General features: G+C 40.6%; 1 protein-coding gene across 4 annotated transcripts in view; it reads right to left on the bottom strand.

Annotated features, from left to right (window-relative positions):
- The window catches only part of SNX25 (sorting nexin 25), a 79,089-nt gene extending 58,506 nt beyond the window's left edge, over nt 1–20,583 (bottom strand). For all 4 annotated transcript variants that reach the window (XM_010570010.1, XM_010570011.1, XM_010570012.1 and 1 more), the window contains exons 1-3: nt 20,504–20,583; nt 19,033–19,080; nt 12,427–12,643 (exon numbers count right to left, since the gene is read on the bottom strand). In XM_010570010.1, coding sequence (XP_010568312.1) covers nt 12,427–12,643; nt 19,033–19,080; nt 20,504–20,525 — 287 coding nt within the window. In that variant the 5' untranslated portion in view covers nt 20,526–20,583. The remainder of the gene's footprint in view (nt 1–12,426; nt 12,644–19,032; nt 19,081–20,503) is intronic.
- Nucleotides 20,584–21,783: the final 1,200 nt, after the last annotated feature.

Here is a 21,783-nt window from a genome sequence, read left to right as displayed (position 1 = left end):
GGCGGCCCCCCCCCCCCCCCCCCCCCCCCCCAAAAAAAAAAACTTCAGCCAGAGAGAGGAGTGAGAACGTGTGAGAGAAACAACCCTGCGGACACCAAGGTCAGTGCAGAAGGAGGGGGAGGAGATGCTCCAGGCGCTGGAGCAGAGATTCCCCTGCAGCCCGTGGTGAAGACCATGGTGAGGCAGGCTGTCCCCCTGCAGCCCATGGGGGTCCACAGTGGAGCAGATATCCACCTGGAGCCCGGGGAGGACCCCACGCCGGAGCAGGCGGATGCCCGAAGGAGGCTGTGACCCCATGGGAAGCCCACACTGGAGCAGGCTCCTGGCAGGACCTGTGGCCCCATGGAGAGAGGAGCCCACGCTGGAGCAGGTTTTCTGGCAGGACTGGTGACCCCATGGGGGACCCACGCTGGAGCAGTTCATGAAGAACTGCAGCCCATGGGAAGGACCCACGTTGGAGAAGTTTGTGGAGGACTGTCTCCTGTGGGAGGGACCCCACGCTGGAGCAGGAGAAGAGTGTGATGAGTCCTGCCCCTGAGGAGGAAGGAGCGGTGGAGACATGTGATGAACTGACTGCAACCCCCATTCCCCATCCTCCTGCACCACCGCTGGCAGGGAGGAGGTACAGAAAATGGGGAGTGAAGTTAAGCCCAGGAAAAAGGGAGGGGTGGGGGGAAGGGGTTTTAAGATTTGGTTTTATTTCTCATTACCCTACTCTGATTTAATTGGTAATAATTTAAATTAATTTTCCCCAAGTCAAGTCTGTTTTGCCCGTGATGGTAATTGGTTGAGTGATCTCTCCCTGTCCTTGTCTCGACCCACAAGCCTTCCGTTATATTTTCTCTCCGCCGTCCAGTTGACGGGGGCAGTGATAGAGCGGCTTTGGTGGGCACCTGGCATCCAGCCACAGTCAACCCACAACACAAACTCAAGAAGCAAATACATTCTTGTAGAGCAAACTAACTATAGACCTGAACCTTTAAGCAGAGGATTTGGGATCATATCTAGTTTGAGAAACAGGTCTACCTGTTAGATACCGAAGTTACCATCTTTCCTTTGTTACTGGCAAATAAATCTCCCAGTAAATAACTGGCCTGTTTGACCTGACTTTTCTTAGAACAGCAGTTTTCAACTTGCCACCTGCAGGCTACATCAAATTGGTCTGTGCAAGATACTATATAGGAACAGACTTGGCATTATCACCCATCTACACTAAGTGGAAAACTAATTTAGAAAAAGATTTTAAAAACCCACCCACAGATTTAGAAAGAGGGTGGAATCGTGATGGCAAACAGGGAAAGGTGAATTGACTCCCAAAGTGCAAAGAAACTTGCAAAGTCCCCTCAGTAGTTTGACAAGTGAGAGCCAACCATATTGTTACCAGTACCAGTGTTACTGGTACATAAAGCATGAAACTTGAAAGCATGAAACTGTAGGGGCTCCGTGTGTGTGTGCAACCCCACCTTTGGGGTAATACCCCTGCGGGCAGTATGGTCACCCCAGAGCGGGTAAGAGGCCCTGGACTTTAGGCTCTGCTCAGTCTGATAGGTCTGAACCTGCATCTTCCAAGTCCCATCTGAGTCACCTCTCAGCCAGATCACAGATTTGGTGAGTTACTTCTTGGCCAAATCAGGTTAACAACACTTGCTTGGATCTGAGCATCTCAGGCATGCAGAAATCACAGAACGATTCAGAAAAGAGACAAGAGAACTTGCCTCAAGCTGAGTCCTCTGATCAGTAGGCTGAAGCTGGAATGTGCTCATGTTATATCTTAATAAATCACCACAGATTAAAAAAAAAAAAAAAACAACTAGGGAACAAAGTCACAGTTTTCCTCCATCATCCTAAATGCTTCAGTGTCAGGGTCCATCTTGCCTGCCTTTGGCTAATTCTGGTTCAGCTTCAAGAAAGAGCAGGAGAATACTATCAGCCAGAATCACTCTTAGCCTGCTGGGGAAGGCATTCACTATAATCCACTCACTAACTGTAAGGGTTATGCAAGCTGGATACTAATGAATGGAGGAAATCCAAAATTTCACTTTGCACTTGGTGAAAGAATTAGGCTCCTAACTTCAAGCAAGTACATCAGTACTGGAGTTAGGACAGGTATAGTGTGCTATACTATACAGTAACGTAGCATAAACTCTTTTTCCTGCCACTGAACAGGCAAGTATGTCCTCCCGGCTCCTGGCAATCATGGTAGGTGCATTTTGGGAAGATGGCAAGACAGAGTCTTTCAGAGCTAACACAGTGAAGGGGTGGTTGTGCCACTGCTGCAGCACGAAGCACGGGGTGGGCGCTGTGCGCCACTGAACACTCACAGCAACGTGCTGCTGGATGAGCAAGCCCACGACAGCACAGTCTGTGTTGTTTGCAGACTCCCCACAAACAGCTCTTCTGATCACAGCTCTGAAAGAAACAGGGAGCAAACCTCCCCCATCTTGATTTTGGGCCCAATACTGACCGGTTCATCTCCTCGCAGGTGCCGATGGTTTTCTGGACTTCTCAACATGTTTGACTTGATGTGCCAAGGAAGTCCTTAGTGCAGGTCACAGCAGTGCCTCTTCTTTATACAAAAATGACTGTAGAAGCAGAGACAAGGTGCCCTAGCAGTTCTTTCGTGGCCACATGCCTGATGTGCTCCAATCACAGACTTACAGCTTAACAGCAAGGTGACCCATGCTAGTGGTTACAGCAAGACAGACGCAGTGTCACCTGAAAGGCACCACGGTAATTTCCAAAGGCAGCCAGCACTGGTCTTCACTTGAAGGCTCTAAGGTGTTAAAAAGGCTCAGAACTGTCACATCTTCATACCAGTGCCTCCTACCATCTTCTATAACCTCTGTGTCCTTCTCAGAGCTAGAGGCTGCTGTCCTGGTTAGAGTCAACTGACTGTTACTCACAGAGCTGCTCCAAGCCCATTGCCTCTGTATGTGAAAAAGTGACCAAGGACTGCATACAGTCAAACCAGAAGTTTTCAGTTAGACACCACTATATGGACACTAGTGACAGGCAGCATTGTATAAAAACTGATTTTTGCTAGTCAGTCAAGGAGGGAGCAAATACGTTGGAATAGTAACAACACTCTAACAATAGCTCTAATTCTGTTCTAATAATACAAGTCATTTTTCTCGAGCTGACCAAAATTAGTTTTTAAATTAATTTTCAGAACAAGAGAAATGTAAAGATGACATTTGGTTTCGATTTGACTGAAGCCTCTTACTCAATCTCAAATCAAATGCTTAGTTTTCAAATGTGAATCATGGAGAGAGTTTCAATTGTTACAAGTAAGACAAATTTCAAAACAAGTTCCTTGGAACAGCTTGGATGTAAATAGTCTGTTCTTCTGAGGAGCAGCGGTTTATGAAGATGATGTGTAGTCTTCATTATCAACCAGTGCAGTTTGTGCAGATGACTGAGCTCAGAAAGCTGTTTATCTTGTTTTGGCAGGATCTTTTCTTTTCTCTGTGGCAGCTGAATACCTAGTTATTTTCCTCAATGCATTTCCATTCCTCTTGCATACTCCAGACATATCCTACAGCCTCCTCTACGCTGCATCAAACATTTCCCATCACATGCTCTCCCTAAAGGCATTCCTTATTTATCCAAAACCAGACACATCCCAGGCAGACTACTGGCAGACAGAAAGTCTGGGTCATTTATGTACAGTGACCTCTTAGTGGGGAAGTAAAGTCTTCCTTTTCTGGACAGGTTGGTCCACCCAAAGTCAGCCACTTAGAAACACAGCCAGAAGCATATGCAAAATGCTGGCAAACAGGATGACCTACACTGAACATCAGTTGGCTACCAGCAAACTGACTTCTCCTAACAACTGGTTCCTGTGTATTAACAACAACAATACAGAGTGAGAACTAAAAGCAAGTGGTGATTGCTTTTTTGCCCATGAACTCACAAAACCCATTCTTTTTGGACACTCTTACCTTATTTGTGGGACATCATGCATAGTGATTAGATCAAGTTATACTTTCATATCATGTGCAAAGCATGAAACAGAACCATAATGCACATAAAATTTTACTAAACTGTGATTAGTCTTCTTTGCCTTCAATACCTCTCTACAAGTCTCCTGAGGAATGCCAGTCTGTTTGGGACTGCAAACACCCTGAAGCATTAACTGCACCTATACTATCATCCACGCAAGAGAACTCATTTCTCATTATCTTTGTCTCCCTATTGTACAAATTTATCCCTAGTCAACAGCCAATACATACAGCTTGGCTGAGTTGGACCTATGCCAGGACTTTTCTGATACACAGCCAGCAGAACACAAATGGAAAACGGAACAGAATAAACAAAGAGAAAGTCAAATATTTGATTCTTACCCTTCTCATTTGTCTGTGTTCCTGCCTACAGGAATGCAAGGGGGGGAGCAGAGTTGCATACTCTCCAGCTGACAGGCCATTTACAAAGAGTTTCAATTTTTTCTGGAGTTATCTCCATTACTTAAGATGACAGGACTCTCTAAAGAGGGGTTCTTTCAATTGTTCTCCCAGCTGAAGTGTACCTAAAACGTGATCTAATAAGCAAAAAGGGAAGGCACAGAACGCCACCAGATTTTTATGAAAAGAATAGAGAAACAAAGTCTTCAGGAAATTCAAAGCTTTGCATATCAGTGCCAAACAGTTGTGTCAACAAATCCTGCAGTTTTCATTGCTGTTTGGGCAAGAGAAATAAAGGGGAGACTGAAAGCAATAGAGGAAGCTTGGGGGGAGGCTTAACAACTACAAAATAAATCAATATGCCAGTAGTAAAACAGACAAGACAAGACATCCAAGGCTTATATCCTCATTTGCATTTATACACGAAGCATTACCCTTCTGTTTGCCTCAATATAACCATTGATCAGCTTGCAGGGAGAATACATTGTGTCAATGAAAGGTCTGCCCAGAAAACAGCATCCCTTCACTGATAACCATAAAAAAAAGGAGCAGAATACAGAAGTATTAACAGCACTGCTCAGCTACCAAACCAAGTCTGATTACTATTGTGGAGCAGGAGCTAAGATGTCCTGATCAGGCATATTCTTACAGCTTGGTATAATACTTTGATCTTCAACTCTGTGGGAATGTGATCAAGCGTAAAGAAAGGCACTGTTCATTTTGCAGAGACCAACAGCAAAAGCTGAAACTTAGCTGCAATCCACATGCACGTACACACAGAGAAAACTCTTGCTGTGTGCAGATATTTTTAGAGAGCACTTTGAAAGCCCAGCCAATTATCCATAAATTCTGAGCACAACGGCGTGCAGCAAACTAACATAAATGTGGCACTCTAGCAAACAGTTCCAAAACAGGCACGATACAAGCTTTGTAAACCAGGCTCATTTAATCTGCTTTAGGTGATTGAAAAATAATGGCAAGTGGCAACTTAATTCATTTGTGTCTTCCTGAACAATCAAGACTGAAGTAATAATGACATATATTGGTGTATCAAGATGCGGGTGACTTCAGTGATTTAAAACAGTAGACAAAACTCATGCTTTACCACAGCATGCTTACAGGTCATATTCCTCTTCACTCCCCCGGGAGCTACAAAGCCAGCCTTAATTTTGCCTAAGTTTCTTTTCCATAAGTTTCATTTTATGAAATCTTTTAAGCCTGTTCTGAATTTTTAATGCTATCCAATGTTATTTCATAGCATCAGAAAGCAAAGGGATTTCCTTCAGCTGCCCCCCAAACCAGTAGAAGAACAGGCAGTGGTCTGTGAATATAGATCCATAGGTAGGGCCTGCCAAAGCAAATTCCAAGTCTGTTCCAAGCAGCACTTTTCTTTGGGACCAAAATGACACCTGCTGTAACTATCCCCTGCTCTGAGATTGCTTCGTCCAATTACTGAACGTGTGTCCTGCTGAACGTCATCAATACTAAGACTTTACCCCCTATTGCTGCAAACCTGCGAGTTCATCCAGCACTTTATAAAGGAAAGCCGAACAGCAGATTTGCTTTGGTGTTCCCAAAGACAAGCAGTTAAAACATTGCCAACGTTATAGAAATACCATCATTTCCTTCCCATGCTATAACTAAGCAACTCTGAGCCAATACCAACACCTCTTTAACACCAATTCCTCACTTCTCAGGAACGCAGGACCCACGGCAGTTTTGTAATACTGGACCATCATCTATGACTGGGCTTCCAGGTTTCCCAATACAGGGACCTCATAGAAATACCTCTTTTTATCTAGGATTTACTCTAGATACCCACAGTCTTAATTAGAACCATCTGGTAACTCCCTGTATTGTAAAGACTCATTACAGTCAGGAGTATTAAAAGACAACTGATATTTGTGGTTGGGTATATGCTCCTGACATGAAACATTGTCTTTATTTTTGTATAGTCTCAACCCTCACGATGACATGGAGGAGCTTAAAAATGAGTCCTAAAGGGGGTGAAAAAAATTAAAAGCCAGCCCCAAAGTTATCACTTAAAATATCCATGCAACTTGGGACTTTGCAGGTTTGGGGTTGGCAGTACCACCAGTTCAAGGGCAAGAAATCCCCAAATAAGTACACTGATTAGGAGACATGCATGACCAGGAACTTAATGATGACAAACAAGATAAATCTGTCTGCTTTGAAAATAGGAAGCAAGCAAATAAATAAATAATATTAAAAGAACACCACCCCCTCACCCCCCCCCAAAAAATCCCAGACCACCAAAGAGTCTGTAAAAACATTAACAACTCCACAGGAAATTATGTAAAGGTGCTTTCTCTTTAAATAAATAAATAAATCACAAAACATTCCCTTCAGCCTTGCTATTTCTTTAATTAGTCTTTCAAGAGAGAGTCTTGCAGAGTTACATTTAAGTCTCAATCAGTGCAATTGTGAGCTGACGTGCACATGTAACTCTAAATGACTTTCATCAGTACATTCAACACTCACCACACACTTTCATTAAACTGATTCTGAGAACCACCAAAACCACCTGCAGGCTGCATCTCTTCACCTGTATTGCCCTCAGATCTCTAAGCTTCTTGCTAGTGCAGCAGAATGAAAACTGCTCGATATATTTGAACTTTCTAAGAAATAAAAGAAACAAATTTAGACCTTTACAAGCCAGCATCATAAACACACCTGAAAAAAGTACCTACTAAAAAAAACAAAAAAAAACCCCCGAAACATAACAAAACCCCTGAAAACAAACCACACCAAACCCAAAAAGCACAACAAAACATAAGGACAAAGCCAACACCAAAATTTCCACAGCTGCCATTTTTATCAAGATACATCAGCAAGTTTTATAAATCACTTTATCTAATATTTACTGTGAAGATAACCATATAATTTATACATGTCACAGTTACCTCTTTCAGGAAATAGCATTTGATATGTCATGTTGATAACAGACTCGAATGTATGAATAGCTTACAAGCTGTGGTATGACCATATCAGCACCAGGAGGTCCTAATGCTTATTGTGGTATCTAGGTCATACTCAATCATTAACAGGAAACCCAGGCTTCCCGCACTGAAGCTTGAAGGCAATGGTGAGCTTTAGACCTGGTGCTACCCATGAATTAACTTTAATAACATGCTCAGACCTTGGCTTTTCATGACTATTTTGTTCTCAGCACTTTCATACAGCTGCTCCCATTGCAACGAACCTCTACAATTTCATACTAATCCTCTTGATATTCTTTTCCAGAGGCTGTGATAAGCAGTTCTTGGTATTCCTGGTTTGTGGGTGGCAAATAGAATTATAAAAGAAAAACAAGAACTGTGGGAGGTGTTTAGTAGCTATCCTGACAACTTGGATGCATCTATAGGATTAAACAAATCAAATCTCAAGCACTTAAAATCCCTTTGCATCAATCTGCTCTTGATCAGTTTGTGGTGGCAGCACTTTTTATTTTTACTGAGTTTCTTATCACACTACACACTGTGATCACAAAAAATACAAGTTATGTATCTACACGAGCAAAGGTATTCACATGGGTCAAGAAAATTAAGAACTGAGTTGTCTCCCTCCTTACCCTGTCAGTAACACATAGAAAACAAAAGGAATATTACCAAAACTTGTGCAATACAAACTTAAATCCCCAAATTGCTTGTCACATTGATCACTCAAACAGCAATTTCCCCACAGCACTTCCTCCCCACCTCACACTTTCCAAGAGCTTTGAGCCCTTAAATATGGGTTCTGAATCAGCACTGCGCATAGCCTCCGGCCCCCAAGAATCCATTTTGTGAAGTCATGACTTATGCTGCAAGTCTGGGCACACACTCACAGAAAGACTTCTGAGCATCCCATCAAGATGTCACGTACCAGTCAACCTGCCAGAAGCAGCCTGCAACACCACATATCTGTATTTGCAGAAATCAATTCTTCCTCTACCTTTGGGATCAAGTTGCCCCAGCCAAATACTACCCTCTCTACCCTGCAGCATGCACTTGGCTAACCCTGTTATGAATGTGCTCCTGATTCTGTACAACATATGGGACAAGAACAGTGGCTTCTACCAATAAATACAAGGCTGATTTTTTCTTCCATATCACAGACTCATAAACTAGCTAACACTGGACCCAGGGAAGCATCATATTCCATTTCTACCCTGAGCTAATATTAGGAATGAAATTGTTTCCTGCCTAAAATATTCTGAATTGCCACAAATTTTGTAACTAAAAAGTGCCAGGATCCTTTAGAGCCCCAGCTGGACCTCAAGGTACACCCCAGCAATGCATGTAAGACGGAAGAGTTGGGAGTTGTCTTGCCTACAGCTTGCATGGCTCTGTGTCACCTCAGACAGTTCTGCCCATGGCTAGAGGAGTGTCTCTGCCCTTATTGCACTCTGTAGAAGTGTCTGGCAGGAGCAGGAAAGACAGTCACCATTAAAGAAAGCCAGGGGATAGAATAAAGAAAGGGGAAATGGACGTAACACTGCCAGGCTTCTCCCTCCCATTCCCTGCCTACCACTGGCCACCGTGGAAGTGGCCTCTCCTCTCCTCACGCTCTCCCTCATTCAGGGAAGCATTTTTCCTCATCTGTTGGCCTCTGCTGGCCATGTACCTTCAGCTGTTTATTACTAAGCGGAGCCTCGAGATGATTAAAATAAGCCAGAGGGAAAGCAGGACCAAAGGGAAAGACTGTAGCACCCTTCCTCATTCTGAAAAGTCACAGCCTGTTTTCATCCCCTCAGGCATCCTGATCTATCCGGTATTACAGGTCGAAGTTACTCAGCGAAAGCACAAAAGTAAAGGAATTTCTGTGGCTGACATGTACGCAGTGACACAACACGTGAACTTCACACTGAAGAAACGGACATCTCTGTCCTCCTGGGCACAGACAATTTCTTTCCATTACTTCAGTGGATTTATCTTTTGTCATATAGGAACACTGAGGCAAAGTGGCTTAGGTGGCACGCCCTCCAGAGATGGCAGGAGAGGTATTCAAAACTTCGTAAGCCACCAGATAACAAACAAAATGCCCTTCGCTGTCACACTGCGGTACAAACTCAGCAGCGGAGATGTGATGCCTGTTGGAGCACCGCATCTCAACAGGAAAGATACCTTGCTCTCATGACAGTCTCTGTTCCACTATATTTATCATCCAAAACTAACTGGATTCATTATCAGACACACAGAGGGAAACATGTGAATGCCAATTTAAATTTACTACCATCTTTAAAACATTTGGCAGAAAGCAAAGGTAGATCAAGAAGACCTCGGTGCTCCCTACCTTAGGAGGAAGAATTTCCTGTGTTTGAACTGTGGCAACTGTCGTGGTTTAACCCAGCAGGAAGCTGAACACCACACGCTCGCTCCCCCACAGCGGGACGGGGGCAAGAATCAGAAAAAAGGTAAAACTTGTGGGTTGAGATAAAGACAGTTTAATAGGACAGAAAAGGAAGGGAAAGTAATAATAATAATAACAACGATAACAGAATTAGAATATACAAAACAAGTGATGCACAATGCAGTTGCTCACCACACGCTGACCAATGCCCAGCCAGTTCCTGAGCAGCGGCCCACAGCCAGCTTTGCCCCCCAGTTTACATACTGGGCATGACATCACACGATACAGAATACCCCTTTGGCCAGTTTGGGCCAGCTATCCCGGCTGTGTCCCCTCCCAGCTTCTTGTGCCCACCTCACACCCCTCCTCTCACTCCAGGGCATTATGAGAGGCTGAAGAGTCCCTGACTTAGTATGAACACTGCTTAGGAACTACTAACACATCAGTGTGCTGTCAACATCATTCTCATTCTAAATCCAGAACACAGCACCATACCAGCTACTAGGGAGAAAATTAACTCTATCCCAGCCAAAACAAGGACAGCAATATAGAAATTAATTGAAGGCTTTCCAAGAAACTCTACCTTCCAAGCTAGAAGTGACATACTTTGCAGTTCTCGGTCTATAGCTTAAAATGTCAGCAGGTTCCAGCACAAACTCTACAGCAGTAGGCAATTTAGTACAAAACTCTAATTAGTCTTAAAACCACAAATTCCCTTAAAAAGAAACCAGTATCAGAGTCTTCCGCTGTGCTTCCAGGTTTATTACATGCATGCTCAGATCACCCAGCAGTACAAATTCAATCTGTAGCGTATGAGCACAATGTCACACTTCTGCTGACTTTGCCATAGTGCATACACAGCATTTAAGTCCTCTCTCCATCTGCCAAGAAAAGGTGAGCCCTGTGCAATTTCCATAAAGCCTCCTGGCCTTTTTAAGCAAGTCTGGATGAGCAGCATGAGGATACACTAGTGCTTCACATTTTGCATCATGCAGCGTCATGGCGCTGATCTACTGTTAGGCGGCTTAAAACCAGACCTTCCTCCTTGTGAATTCACAGCCTTGCAGTATGTGGAAAACAGTCAATGGGTCCAGTTTCAACCTATACGAAGCCTGCAGTTACAGCTGTGGGGTTTGTTGCAGTTTTTTAACCCGCTATCACATTAATTCTTGACAGAATTTTTTCCATTACCACATTAACACAGCCTGCCTATCCAGCATTGACTAAGGTGCATTTACCATTCCAAAGGGAAAAAGTTAATTGGAAAATACCTAGGAGAATTTATTTTAGCTCTATATAGTGGAAATAACAATCCAACAAAGACCTAGAAGAAGTGGTCATAATTCTCAGCAGATAAGAAACCTCATCCAGAATCAGCATTAGTAACAATTAATAATTCTGCAACTGTACATTCTACATCCCCAGCTTCAAACAGGAAAACATTTACACTTTAAAAGAAAAACACCATCCTCATCCTTTAACTGTTCAAATCAAACTCTTCCCAAATGCAAGCACTTTACTGTGACACAGGGCAAGTGCAAGCATAATGCTTAAAAATCAGGCAGCACACTTAGGAGCTTTACCTGAACAAAAGATTTCTACCACATTCCAGAACTGAAATAAAGTAGTATCTGGAATCCAGTGCAAGATCTACTGCAACATGCATACACCTTAATTTCTTCTTTTCTTGAATGTAACCACCCTTTTTTGTCTTTATTTCCTACACATCAGCTTACATAAAGCTGGCATCTACCACAAATACATTAACCCTATCTTCTGGTCCAGAACAGAAAGAAGTGTGAATGGCAGCACAGACTGGTCACTGACAGAAAACAGTTGATCTTTTTTCTCTGAAGGGGTGTTAAAAATACATGGATCTAACTGTAAGCAAAACTACGTCATAGTATAAAATGTATAGTCTAAATCTGAATGACCAAAGCATATTTAAATTACGATAACTGAAATGCAAGTTAAGTGCAGAAATAAGCCCAAATTCCATGCACAATTACACAAACTGTGCATTCAGATGTGGAAATTGCATAGGCTAAGAGTTCTCATTTGCAATTACAATTTGGGTGCAACTCTAGTGGACAGCTGACATTTTTAAGTGGACAAAAAGAGCCTTGCCAAAAAGGAAATTCATGGAATTAGCAAGATAACCTAGACATAGAAAGAAAATCCAGATGACAATTTTTGCCACTAGAAAAATCTTGTTACTGCAGGACAGGCCACTTACAGAAACCGCAAGGCTTTGCCTCCCAGGGCCAGAAGAAATGGAAAACTCAATGGAATTAACCCTGGTCCTATTTTGGGAAAGGTGCAAATAACTATTTTCTTGTCTGTTGACTGCTCTGACAGCGCCTCTCCTGTCCCTTGCAGGTTCACACTTGCAGGAACTGCTCACACAGCCCACCTCCTACCATGAGCAAAGGATTCAAGGATTAAATGGAAACAGCAGTGAATCCAAACTCTGAGAAAAAGGAGGACAAGTGTTTCCTTCCACAGGTCTTACAGATGCCCTGAGGCCTGCTTGATCTCTAAAACTGGTAATAAGCTGGAACAGTTTTCTTCACCAGTTGCCTACAAAAGCGTTACACTTCATTACTTTGATATAACACCTCTGAAAGCAAAGAGAGAAGCAGAAAATTCCAACAAAAGACAGTTCTGTTTTTACCTGGTGTTGGCTCCTTTAAGGTCACAGAAGTGCGAGAGTAAAGCTTTCACTACATCATTGCAGACAACTTTAACTACATCAATGTGACTCAGCCTCTGTCGCAGCTGTTTGGCAATCTCCCAGAAGTCTTCAGATAGCAGCTGGTACAGCTGCCCTTCATCTCTGCTGAGTTGCCCATACCAGGACAGGATGTAATCTCTATAGCTGTAGTCAAACACTGAAAGAAGAAACAAAACAATAAATAGCAAAAACTGCAAAAGAGGAAGGCACACCAAGCCAGGAAAAATGTAATCCTCCACCCTTCTCCTCAAAAATTAGATGGGTAGTAAGTTTTATATCTTCTTCTTTGGGTTTTAAATTCTTGCCAAAGAAAGTGAGGTTGGCAAAGTTACAGAAATCTGCACCTAACAGGTTACTGGAGGTCATTTTGCAAAGCAAAGCCTGTAAGTGGATTTGCTCAGGCAGTCAGGTTACTAGCTACACACAAACCTCAAACCAATACCTGTCTCTCCCCGGTGGATTTCGTTATATGAACTATCATATAATCTGACTGTGTCTAGGCTGTTGCAGACTGAAAGCAGTTGCCTTTACACAGGAATTCAACAGTCTCCACTCCAAAGTCATAGTTAAAAGGGGTGGTGATAAGATTTTTGGATTCCAAGAGACATAGAGTACTGAACAACACTGCAGAAAGTACATTATAGGATCAGAAGAGCTAGAGATAAGATAGAACAAGTAGATTAGCGAGACAGCATCAACTTCAAAAATGACGAGGTATTCCAAATGATATCTACAAGCAATAACCAAGATCACTGTAATTCCAAATCCCATGGCAACACCATCTTCTACCATTCTGACTTTTCTTTTTGATATTTGTGTGCCGCCAGTTTTACTGATGTTTCACTACAGCAATGTCCCTGGAGGTCTAGGAGGGAGCATGCATGAGCCATGTTTAGCAGTTACAAGATGGGGAAAAAGTTGAGGTGGAAGGAGTCAGTTTGCATCTACCAGAGGGATAACTGAACAAGAAGGGGGAAAATCGGTCATGTTCCTGATAATCTGAGCAGCTTCTTTACCAGACATCCTGATTTCAGACTTTTACATCAAAAGTACATCTCATTTGTCAGTGTAAGCCCATGGTGCCAATTAATCATGTGACTCCACTATTTCTTACTTTCCACTTCGATAGAAGTTGTTTGTTGGGCAGCTTAGTAAGCTATAAAAAGCTCCCCAGCAGCGTTACAGTGAACTAATGAGTTGTTCTGCTATTAGTGTGTTAAGTTGAATACTTTTGCCTGCCTGAAATACTAGCAGACCTCATCAAATGTCACCTTGTTAAAAACATTTCAAATGAAAAGGCTAAAATTGATAAAAGTTTCGAGTCAAATGCTTCATTAGTCAACTTCCTCAGGTTTATAAAGAAAGAAACTGAGTCACTTCACTGAGTATGCTGAAATATATAGTTAAAAGCCTTTTGCTAAGTCATTTCGAGGCTTCTAAATTAATTTTGAGAAAATAAATAAATAAATAGAAGCTTTTATTCTTTTTTCTGATCCAGGAGAGAAAAAAATATGCAGAGCCATATTGCAGGATAGGAACTTCCAACGCTGAAACATATCCAATATCATTACTTTTCTAAAATAGAAGAAATCTTATTTCATTGAAAACTCTCACCCATAAATACTACAAAGTGATAAAAACAGTTAAGAGGTAGTGGTCTTCTGATAAGCAAACTGACGAATAATCCCTTGATACACCAAAGAGCAACTGGGAACAGCATTTTAAAAACTGAAGTTTATTACTTAAGTCTCCCATCACAATATACATTTTAACTATCTATTTTTCCACAACTTTTCCCACATCTTTCTGCAACCTCCTTTTTCTTATAGCTTGATTACTCTTTTCTTTTGTAATAACTGCATCTACTCTCATTATTTTTACACTGCACGTTCTCTAAAACATTGAAAACAACTGATCAGAAGACAAGAAAGGAATAAAAGGCAAAGCAGAAGACACTGCCAGGACAATACCTTACTACCACTAACTCAGCCGCTACAAACATGAAACAAATTTCTTCTAATCAAATCAGATGCAGTGACAGCTTTGAGTCTGGTGCAAAACTGTAGAAACCTCTACTGGGTTTTCTAAACTAGTTCAGAAGATCCAAGTCCCCGGTTGTTACAATCTGATTAAAAATCATTCCTGCATGAAGTTGAGCCTCTTTAATTACTCTTTTTAAAGACTGCAAACTAAAAGAGTGTTGGGAGTAGAGAGCCAGAAGCTTGTGTGGAGGTTCGTGAGGACAGCCCTCTAGACCCTTCCTTCATTCCTAACCCCACGCAGGTTTACAGTAACTGCTGCCCCTTCTTCCACATTCATTCATTCAGAGGTTCAGTGGCACCGTAAGAGTCAGTGGGTCAGACTGGCTTCAAATCTGCCATTTGCAGAACTTCACAGCAGACAGTTCTTATGCTGCTAAGATTCATCACCCAACTTCATGAAAAATAACACAGAAATCTGAATAACAAGGACTAAACGCCTACCCATTTTCTCAAAGCACCGATAAAAAACAGACTAGAAATATTCTCCCTATGCAAATGCAAACACAGCCTTCCAAGTTTCAAACAAGAAGTAAATATCCTTTCCTGAAAGCACTGGAGAGAACAGAATCATTACACTTAAGTTATGGTCAAATCCAAAACTCTCCTGTGACCATATGAACAACAGAAGGGAAGGTATAGCTACAGCACTGGCTTGAGTTATTCTACAACAGCAAGCATCGCAATCTGTAAAATAGAAATGCAACATCAATGTGAATTGTGTTAAGACCCTGCAACAGGAAACCACCATCAAACAGCCAAGAAGCAATATTATAATGCTCTACTACAACGCTAGATTTACCATGTATGATATGGTTATCATAAGCTATACTTGAAGAAAAATACTTTCAACAAAAATTTAATGGAAAAAGATGGCAGACTATACCACCGTTAGGAACATGGCAAAGAACTGTTCTATAGAAGTAAATGTTAAATGCTCAGTTATTTGTTACAGCTACTACTTTTCCACTCCTGCCAAAACCCAATTCAGTCAAAAAAAAAAAAAAAAAAAAAAAGCGCACCTTATCTTCATCCTCAAAAGTCAAACTAAAATATTAAAGCCCCTATATTGAAGACCCTAAAAATTACTAATAAATACTCTGAACATGCAACTCCATCATTTCCAAGATACTAATTTTTAAATTTAAAGAGATAAAGGCCATTAATCACTCACTGTATTATTATGTTTTAGGTATACAATACAAATTAAGATGATGAGGTTTTATACTTAATATTATCTTTATTTATTGAAGCTTCTCATGCCCACTAAATCTTTATTTAGACCATGGTGTTAAAGGCTGGCAAAATGCTGTGTAAATGCCCAGACTTCAGTGACTAGGAATCTGCCCCAGTCACTAGCAATAGTGATTTCTAGATTTCAGTTCTCTTGTTAAAGTTTGTGCTTGGAAAAACACTAGCATTTCTTGGCTTACTTGCATTTTACAACACTATTCAAACTCTATGAAACTGACATGTTTAAGACTAGATGTTATCATTGTGCATAGATGGATAGCCCCTGTGCAAAAGGGATCATACCCTGACAGTCTCCCATTCCATATTGTCTGGTTTATTTTTATTAACATTTCCTTGACATTTGCTTCTTTAATCATTATTATAAATGTGCAGAAAAAACTACGGAAATTTCCAAATATATAAACAATAGAGAAAAAAAATGTTCAAAAGATCTAGGAAATGCTTCAAAAAAAAAATCAGACAAATTTCTGTTCAAATAGTTTTGCCCATGTACCCTTTGCCAAGAGTTCTTAGCTCCAAGTGTTTGAATCCAGTAACAGAGCGAACATGAATTCAAATTAAGTCTTGCTCATGTTTTGGACCCAAACAACTCATTTTTTTGAAACCTGCGGAAAAAAAAAAAGAATACAGCTTTTCAAATACAGAGTGGCAGAAGCTACTGCAAATTATTTTTCTAAACGTCAATATGTGGACCTTAAGTTGGGAAATGAGATAGATTGGGGAAAAAACTCCTTCTCTAAAGCGAAGTCCTGCCTTACATCCCTAACAGAGTTCTTCTAAGGGGTCAACAACACAGACAGGGAAAATCTGATCCAGAGGTAGAATCTAATTAAGTTCCCAAAATATTTCCAACAAGGTCAACACAGGGTTGAAGGAAGATAAGCCACTATGAAAGAAGAGATGGCTGGCTGGCATGAAATATTTTAAGAGCTAAGAAACACAGGATATGAATAAATAGTCAGTTTTCACAGCAGTAGGATTTCACCAGTGAAGTTCTGCTGGGATTTGTTGTGCTATGTATGGCCCATGCTGTTTTACTTACTCATAAATGATGCAGTAAAGCAGGTAAGTAATATGGAGATCTATTTTCCTGGCACTACTAAAGCAGTAGAGACAAAGACTGACTGTGAAGAATAACAAAGACCACAGGATATGGGGCAATAAAAATGGAAGACGAAATTCAGTTCCTGGGAGACCAGCTATTCACATGGCAGATAAATCTACTGACAGCTACAGCCCTCAGCCCAAACAGTATGCTGCGTGACAGCAGCACAAGTCTGACTGAACGCAGCCTCAAGAGACATATTCCTAAACTATCATATGATATGGGCTGAAAACACAAAGTTACCACATAAGCAACAGGAAGCATTAAAAGGCTAAAAGTATTTGTAAAAGTGGGTCATCTTTTCTTTGCGTAAGATAAATGAAAGACAAACAAGAATCAAATCAATCTATCAAGAAAAAGCATGAAAAATACTGAAAACACACAGTTTTGCGTTAGTCACTCAAGTACTACTGGCTGAAAAAGGGACTCAGGGGTTTACAACTAAAAGGCCTTCTCCTTCTGCCTTATTCAGCAAGGAAAATCTTTTTATAATGTTAAACTTGTTCTGATTTTGAGCACTTAGATTTCATAAAACACACCACACAGCAGCAGGGCTAATTCACAGCTTTCCCTCACCTTGTATCTACAGCTTATGCAAGTATGCTATAATCAAGAATGAAGCAGTACTCTGAAGCACTGTCCTTTTATACTACTCTGTTGTCAACGGGAGATAGGAAAGAAATTTAGAACTGAGCTGTAAACCAACGTATACAGAAGTTTCTTCTTGGTGGCACTTAGTGACCAACATTGTAGAAAGCCAATTCCCAACAACTCTGTTACACTGGCTTTGGCAAGATGAGAAACTATCCAAGACTCAGGCAACTATTATCAGCCAATGACCATCACGGGAAAACTATCTAAGCACTGTAATGTTTTTAAGTTTATTGAAATAAGACCAATGGTTGAAATGGAAATGTGCATGACTCCTTGAATTAAAACTAAGGATGATCGCTGATATCTATCCTTCCAACTACATTAACAGACTATGATGAGAACATTAGGAAAAACACAGTAAAGCCCGTGACAGCTGGTCAAACGAGAGACACCACAGAACCTCAGGGAACGCTGCAGTAATGGAGCGCCACTCTAAACCCAGAGGGAAAAGTCCATGCAGACTGGCTGTAACACCAGCAAAAGCATGGCGTGACTAACAGTCAACACGCAGTTCTTGAGGGGTGCAACTAACAGTAAACCCCAGGCAAACTTAATTACACAGATGATGAAAAACAGGTGAAGAAGTCAGAATTAACCACAGGGCTGTCTCTTTATAACCAGCAACAGCATTTCTGAAGTTAGGTGATGCTGGCTCCTCCAAAAATGTTATCCTTGCATCTCTAAGGTAATGTAACGAGAAGTAAAACCTGATTAAAAACACACTGCAAAACACCATCACTGTGATAAGCTGACACCACCTATTCAAAACCTCAAATGGCAGTAGGATTCTGCACTGGTCACCAAGATTAAAATCTCAGGAGAACTGAACGTCTCCTAACTAAAATGATTGAGACTTTTTAAAGCATTTTGTTGAACAGCATGTTAGATCTAGACAGCAAGAAGTTGGCAAAAATTCCTGGGATTTACAAATACTTCAGTCCTCATCAGTGTAAGATTGATTAGCATTAGAATATAGCACTAATGAAACAGAAATACAGACAGTATTTTTTGTACCATTAGTAGTGAAGTTTTATTTAACCATGAACTTGTTAAAAAAAAGCATTCATAATATCAAGACAACTACAAGTTTTGGAACTGTCACAGGGCAAGGAATGTGTCCTGTCTATTTTCAGACAGACTTATTTTACTTAATAAAAAAGTAAAATGTTTCTTTTTGGGATTCATTCAGTATCTCAAACTCCAGTTGACTCGGGCACCTTCCAAAACCAAAAAGCTTGCTTAAGTCTATGTGTGGTAGAGTGAAAAGTACAGTCAAATCCTTGTCAAACTGTGTAACAGAAGAGAAGTTGGCTTCATTAGTCACTTAGGCCTGGAACAAATACAACCACATCTGACAAGTTTGCTCTCCAAAATTCAGAGTGAGAATGGAGGGTAAGAGCTACTCTGAAAAGAAATAGCAGAAATGCAAGTAAGCTGTCACAACAGAAGCTCCTCAACTCTGAAAAATGAATCACTTAAATATTGGTAACTTACTTTCAGTCTTACTGAGTAAGGATGGACTCATGCATCCAACTGAATGATCTGCAGGATAAATACCTTAGATGAAGACAGCTCCCATATTTTTTACAGACACAAGTTACTCCTAAGTGCAAGTAACAGGAGAGAAGTGTAACCCAAGTATCTTCCCCCAGTATTCTACAATACCTGTTGTCTGTCTCAGGATAACCCCACTACCTCTGACTCCGTGCCAATTATGTCAAGGCTTAATTTCAAACTCCAATGCAGCTTATCCAAAATGTAAAGTACACATGTGAGAATACAGCTAATAACTTGTTAGTGCTTGTTTCATACGTGTAATATTTGGACTCTGCTATCTTTTTCACGTCATCAGGAATCCTATAATCTGACAGACTGCAGACGAAAATGGTGCCTAAAACCAAATTATGATATGTTATAATAGTTCACCTTGACAGAAATGTGACATAGTAGGTAAAGTGTTTTAATTTTATATTTTAGCTACGTATCCTGCTAACAGCTATTCATAAAAATAACTTTAAAAACATTACATGTCCCAAGAAGTTTTCATAAATCAACTAACCTGTTTAAAACAACAGTAATTTTAAAATATACTCTCCAGATGTGAAAAGAGATACGGAAAAAAATCAGCACTGCAAAGAAGTCTTAAAGGAAAAAATATTCAAAATTAGATAAAATATTTACAAAAACTGAAATGGCATCAAATTTTATAAATACATTTTAAAAGCTACAGGACATAAATCTTTATGTGTTTCCTCCTTTTAATATGCAAACCACGTCTGTTCCCCCCCCAAATCATTCTTTAAGTTCCAACCTAGCATAATCTTTCAAGTAACAAATAAAAAAATCTTTACTTCAAACTCTGATGCTATCCCCAAGTTCTACAATATTTTGTATTACCAGGAGTCTGTTGAAAAAAATGCGTGTAGAGTAGTAGTTATTCTTTATTTTAAAGAATTGTAAACAAGTTATTTTAAATCCATATGATCATGGTTCACATTTTACAGTCTAAAGCCCAGTGACTACACTGGTGATCCACAGATTTCATAGACTATATCAGCCAGAAATACAAATGTTGATTTTAGATTCAGTCTTCATGGCAAGAATTGCACTAAATGGGAAGACTGTTCGCAAGAGTCCACAGGATTTATCAGTTCACGAAAACCCAATCAAGAATCTTTGAACTGTTACCCTTTTGTTTCATGTACAAGTATTGAGGACTATTTCAATATATTTCTGTAAAAAACAGCCACTAAAATGATGAGATATCAGTTAAATTGTAAAAACAGCAACATATTACTTACTACAGTGGATCTCTTGGGAAAACCAAGACCTTGCACTTTTATTCTGTATCAAGGAATAAACCAGGGTCATATTCTAAAATCCTGGAATATTGTGCAGTCATGGTTTGCTAAGAGGACAAGAGATATTCAGAGTCTAATGCTCCTTTGTCCAGGTTAAGACTCACCTTCTTTCAGTGCTTTATCCATGTTGTGAGAAATGACCACTCTCCTTGATTGGACTGAATCATAGGAGCTTCCAGACCAATTACTCTGAAATTCAAAGAGAACATTCATCTTAAGAGGAAGGAATAAACCAGAAATGACAGAAGAAATAAAACTGCAATTCAAGGCGCTAGTACCAATAATTTGGGGTTTATACAAATAGTGTCACCCCATATGATTAAAACAGATGAGTGTCAATTGTCTATGAGGTTATTATACATCGTTCATTAACCACACACTAATACCCAGTGTCGCTTATCGTACGCTGTACAACTTGCCAAATTATCTTAAGGTTGGGTTTTTTGGTAGAAGGGAGCTGTATCCATTTGCAATTCAATGCATTGAGAATATGGCATGCATTTAATAAAACAACTGGAACTCTTCTATTCAGTATTTTCCCAGCTTTTAAGATCTCCAAGAGATAGGTCAACAGCAAATATAACATCTTTACAGCCTACTATCATGATGGACTTCATTTAGCCTCATGAACCACTTTTAAAATAAAAGCAAAGCCCTTAGATCTCCTACAGTAATTTTGGTTCACATTCTTTTGGGCTCCTTCCTTCAAAGAAACCTCTGGCCACTGCATTTTAAGCTGCTGTACTATACAAACATTTGTCTATTTTGAAGTATTAGCTCTTATACTGTCCAAACAGGTGGGCAGACAGAAACATTTTTCAGGGTGTAGACAAAAAGCAGTGATTCATGCTGCCCTTATATAGAAAGGATGTAATTCAAATCAGAAATAGGAATTCTCCCCACCTCCACTCAGCTTACTTCACTCCCCTTGATGGGAGCTCTGACTCTCCTCGGTGAAGAGACACTGCTTCAGAAACGTCCCGATCCCTCCAACATTCACCAGATAGAGAATAGCAAAGCAGTATAAACTTTAAGGGGGATTTAAGTAAAAACACTCTTTAATGTTTTTAAAGGTAGTATGCCATTATTTCAGTCAATTAGCAGGCTAATAATGTATTTTGGTGTAACATGTTTTCCTTCTACTGTAGATACATGCACACAGAGTCTAGTATAAAGTATGTCTAATGGGACATAGATGAAGGAATCTAAGCACTACCCCAAAAGCAGAATAAAGCTGTTCAGACTCCCTCACACCTAACACACAGCATTTCTGTGGATACTTTCCAGGCCTCAAGTGCCCTCCTTCCACCCACAGTTAATTTGTTCCAGCTTCTGGGTGAGTGCAGCAATACTCCCTGGACTTCCTCAGTCGCTACTCTGCGAC

Source organism: Haliaeetus leucocephalus, unplaced genomic scaffold (genome assembly GCF_000737465.1).
Source record: "Haliaeetus leucocephalus isolate CR32 unplaced genomic scaffold, Haliaeetus_leucocephalus-4.0 Scaffold284, whole genome shotgun sequence".
Lineage (NCBI taxonomy): Eukaryota > Metazoa > Chordata > Aves > Accipitriformes > Accipitridae > Haliaeetus > Haliaeetus leucocephalus.
This window is presented reverse-complemented; position numbering and strand designations above follow the sequence as displayed.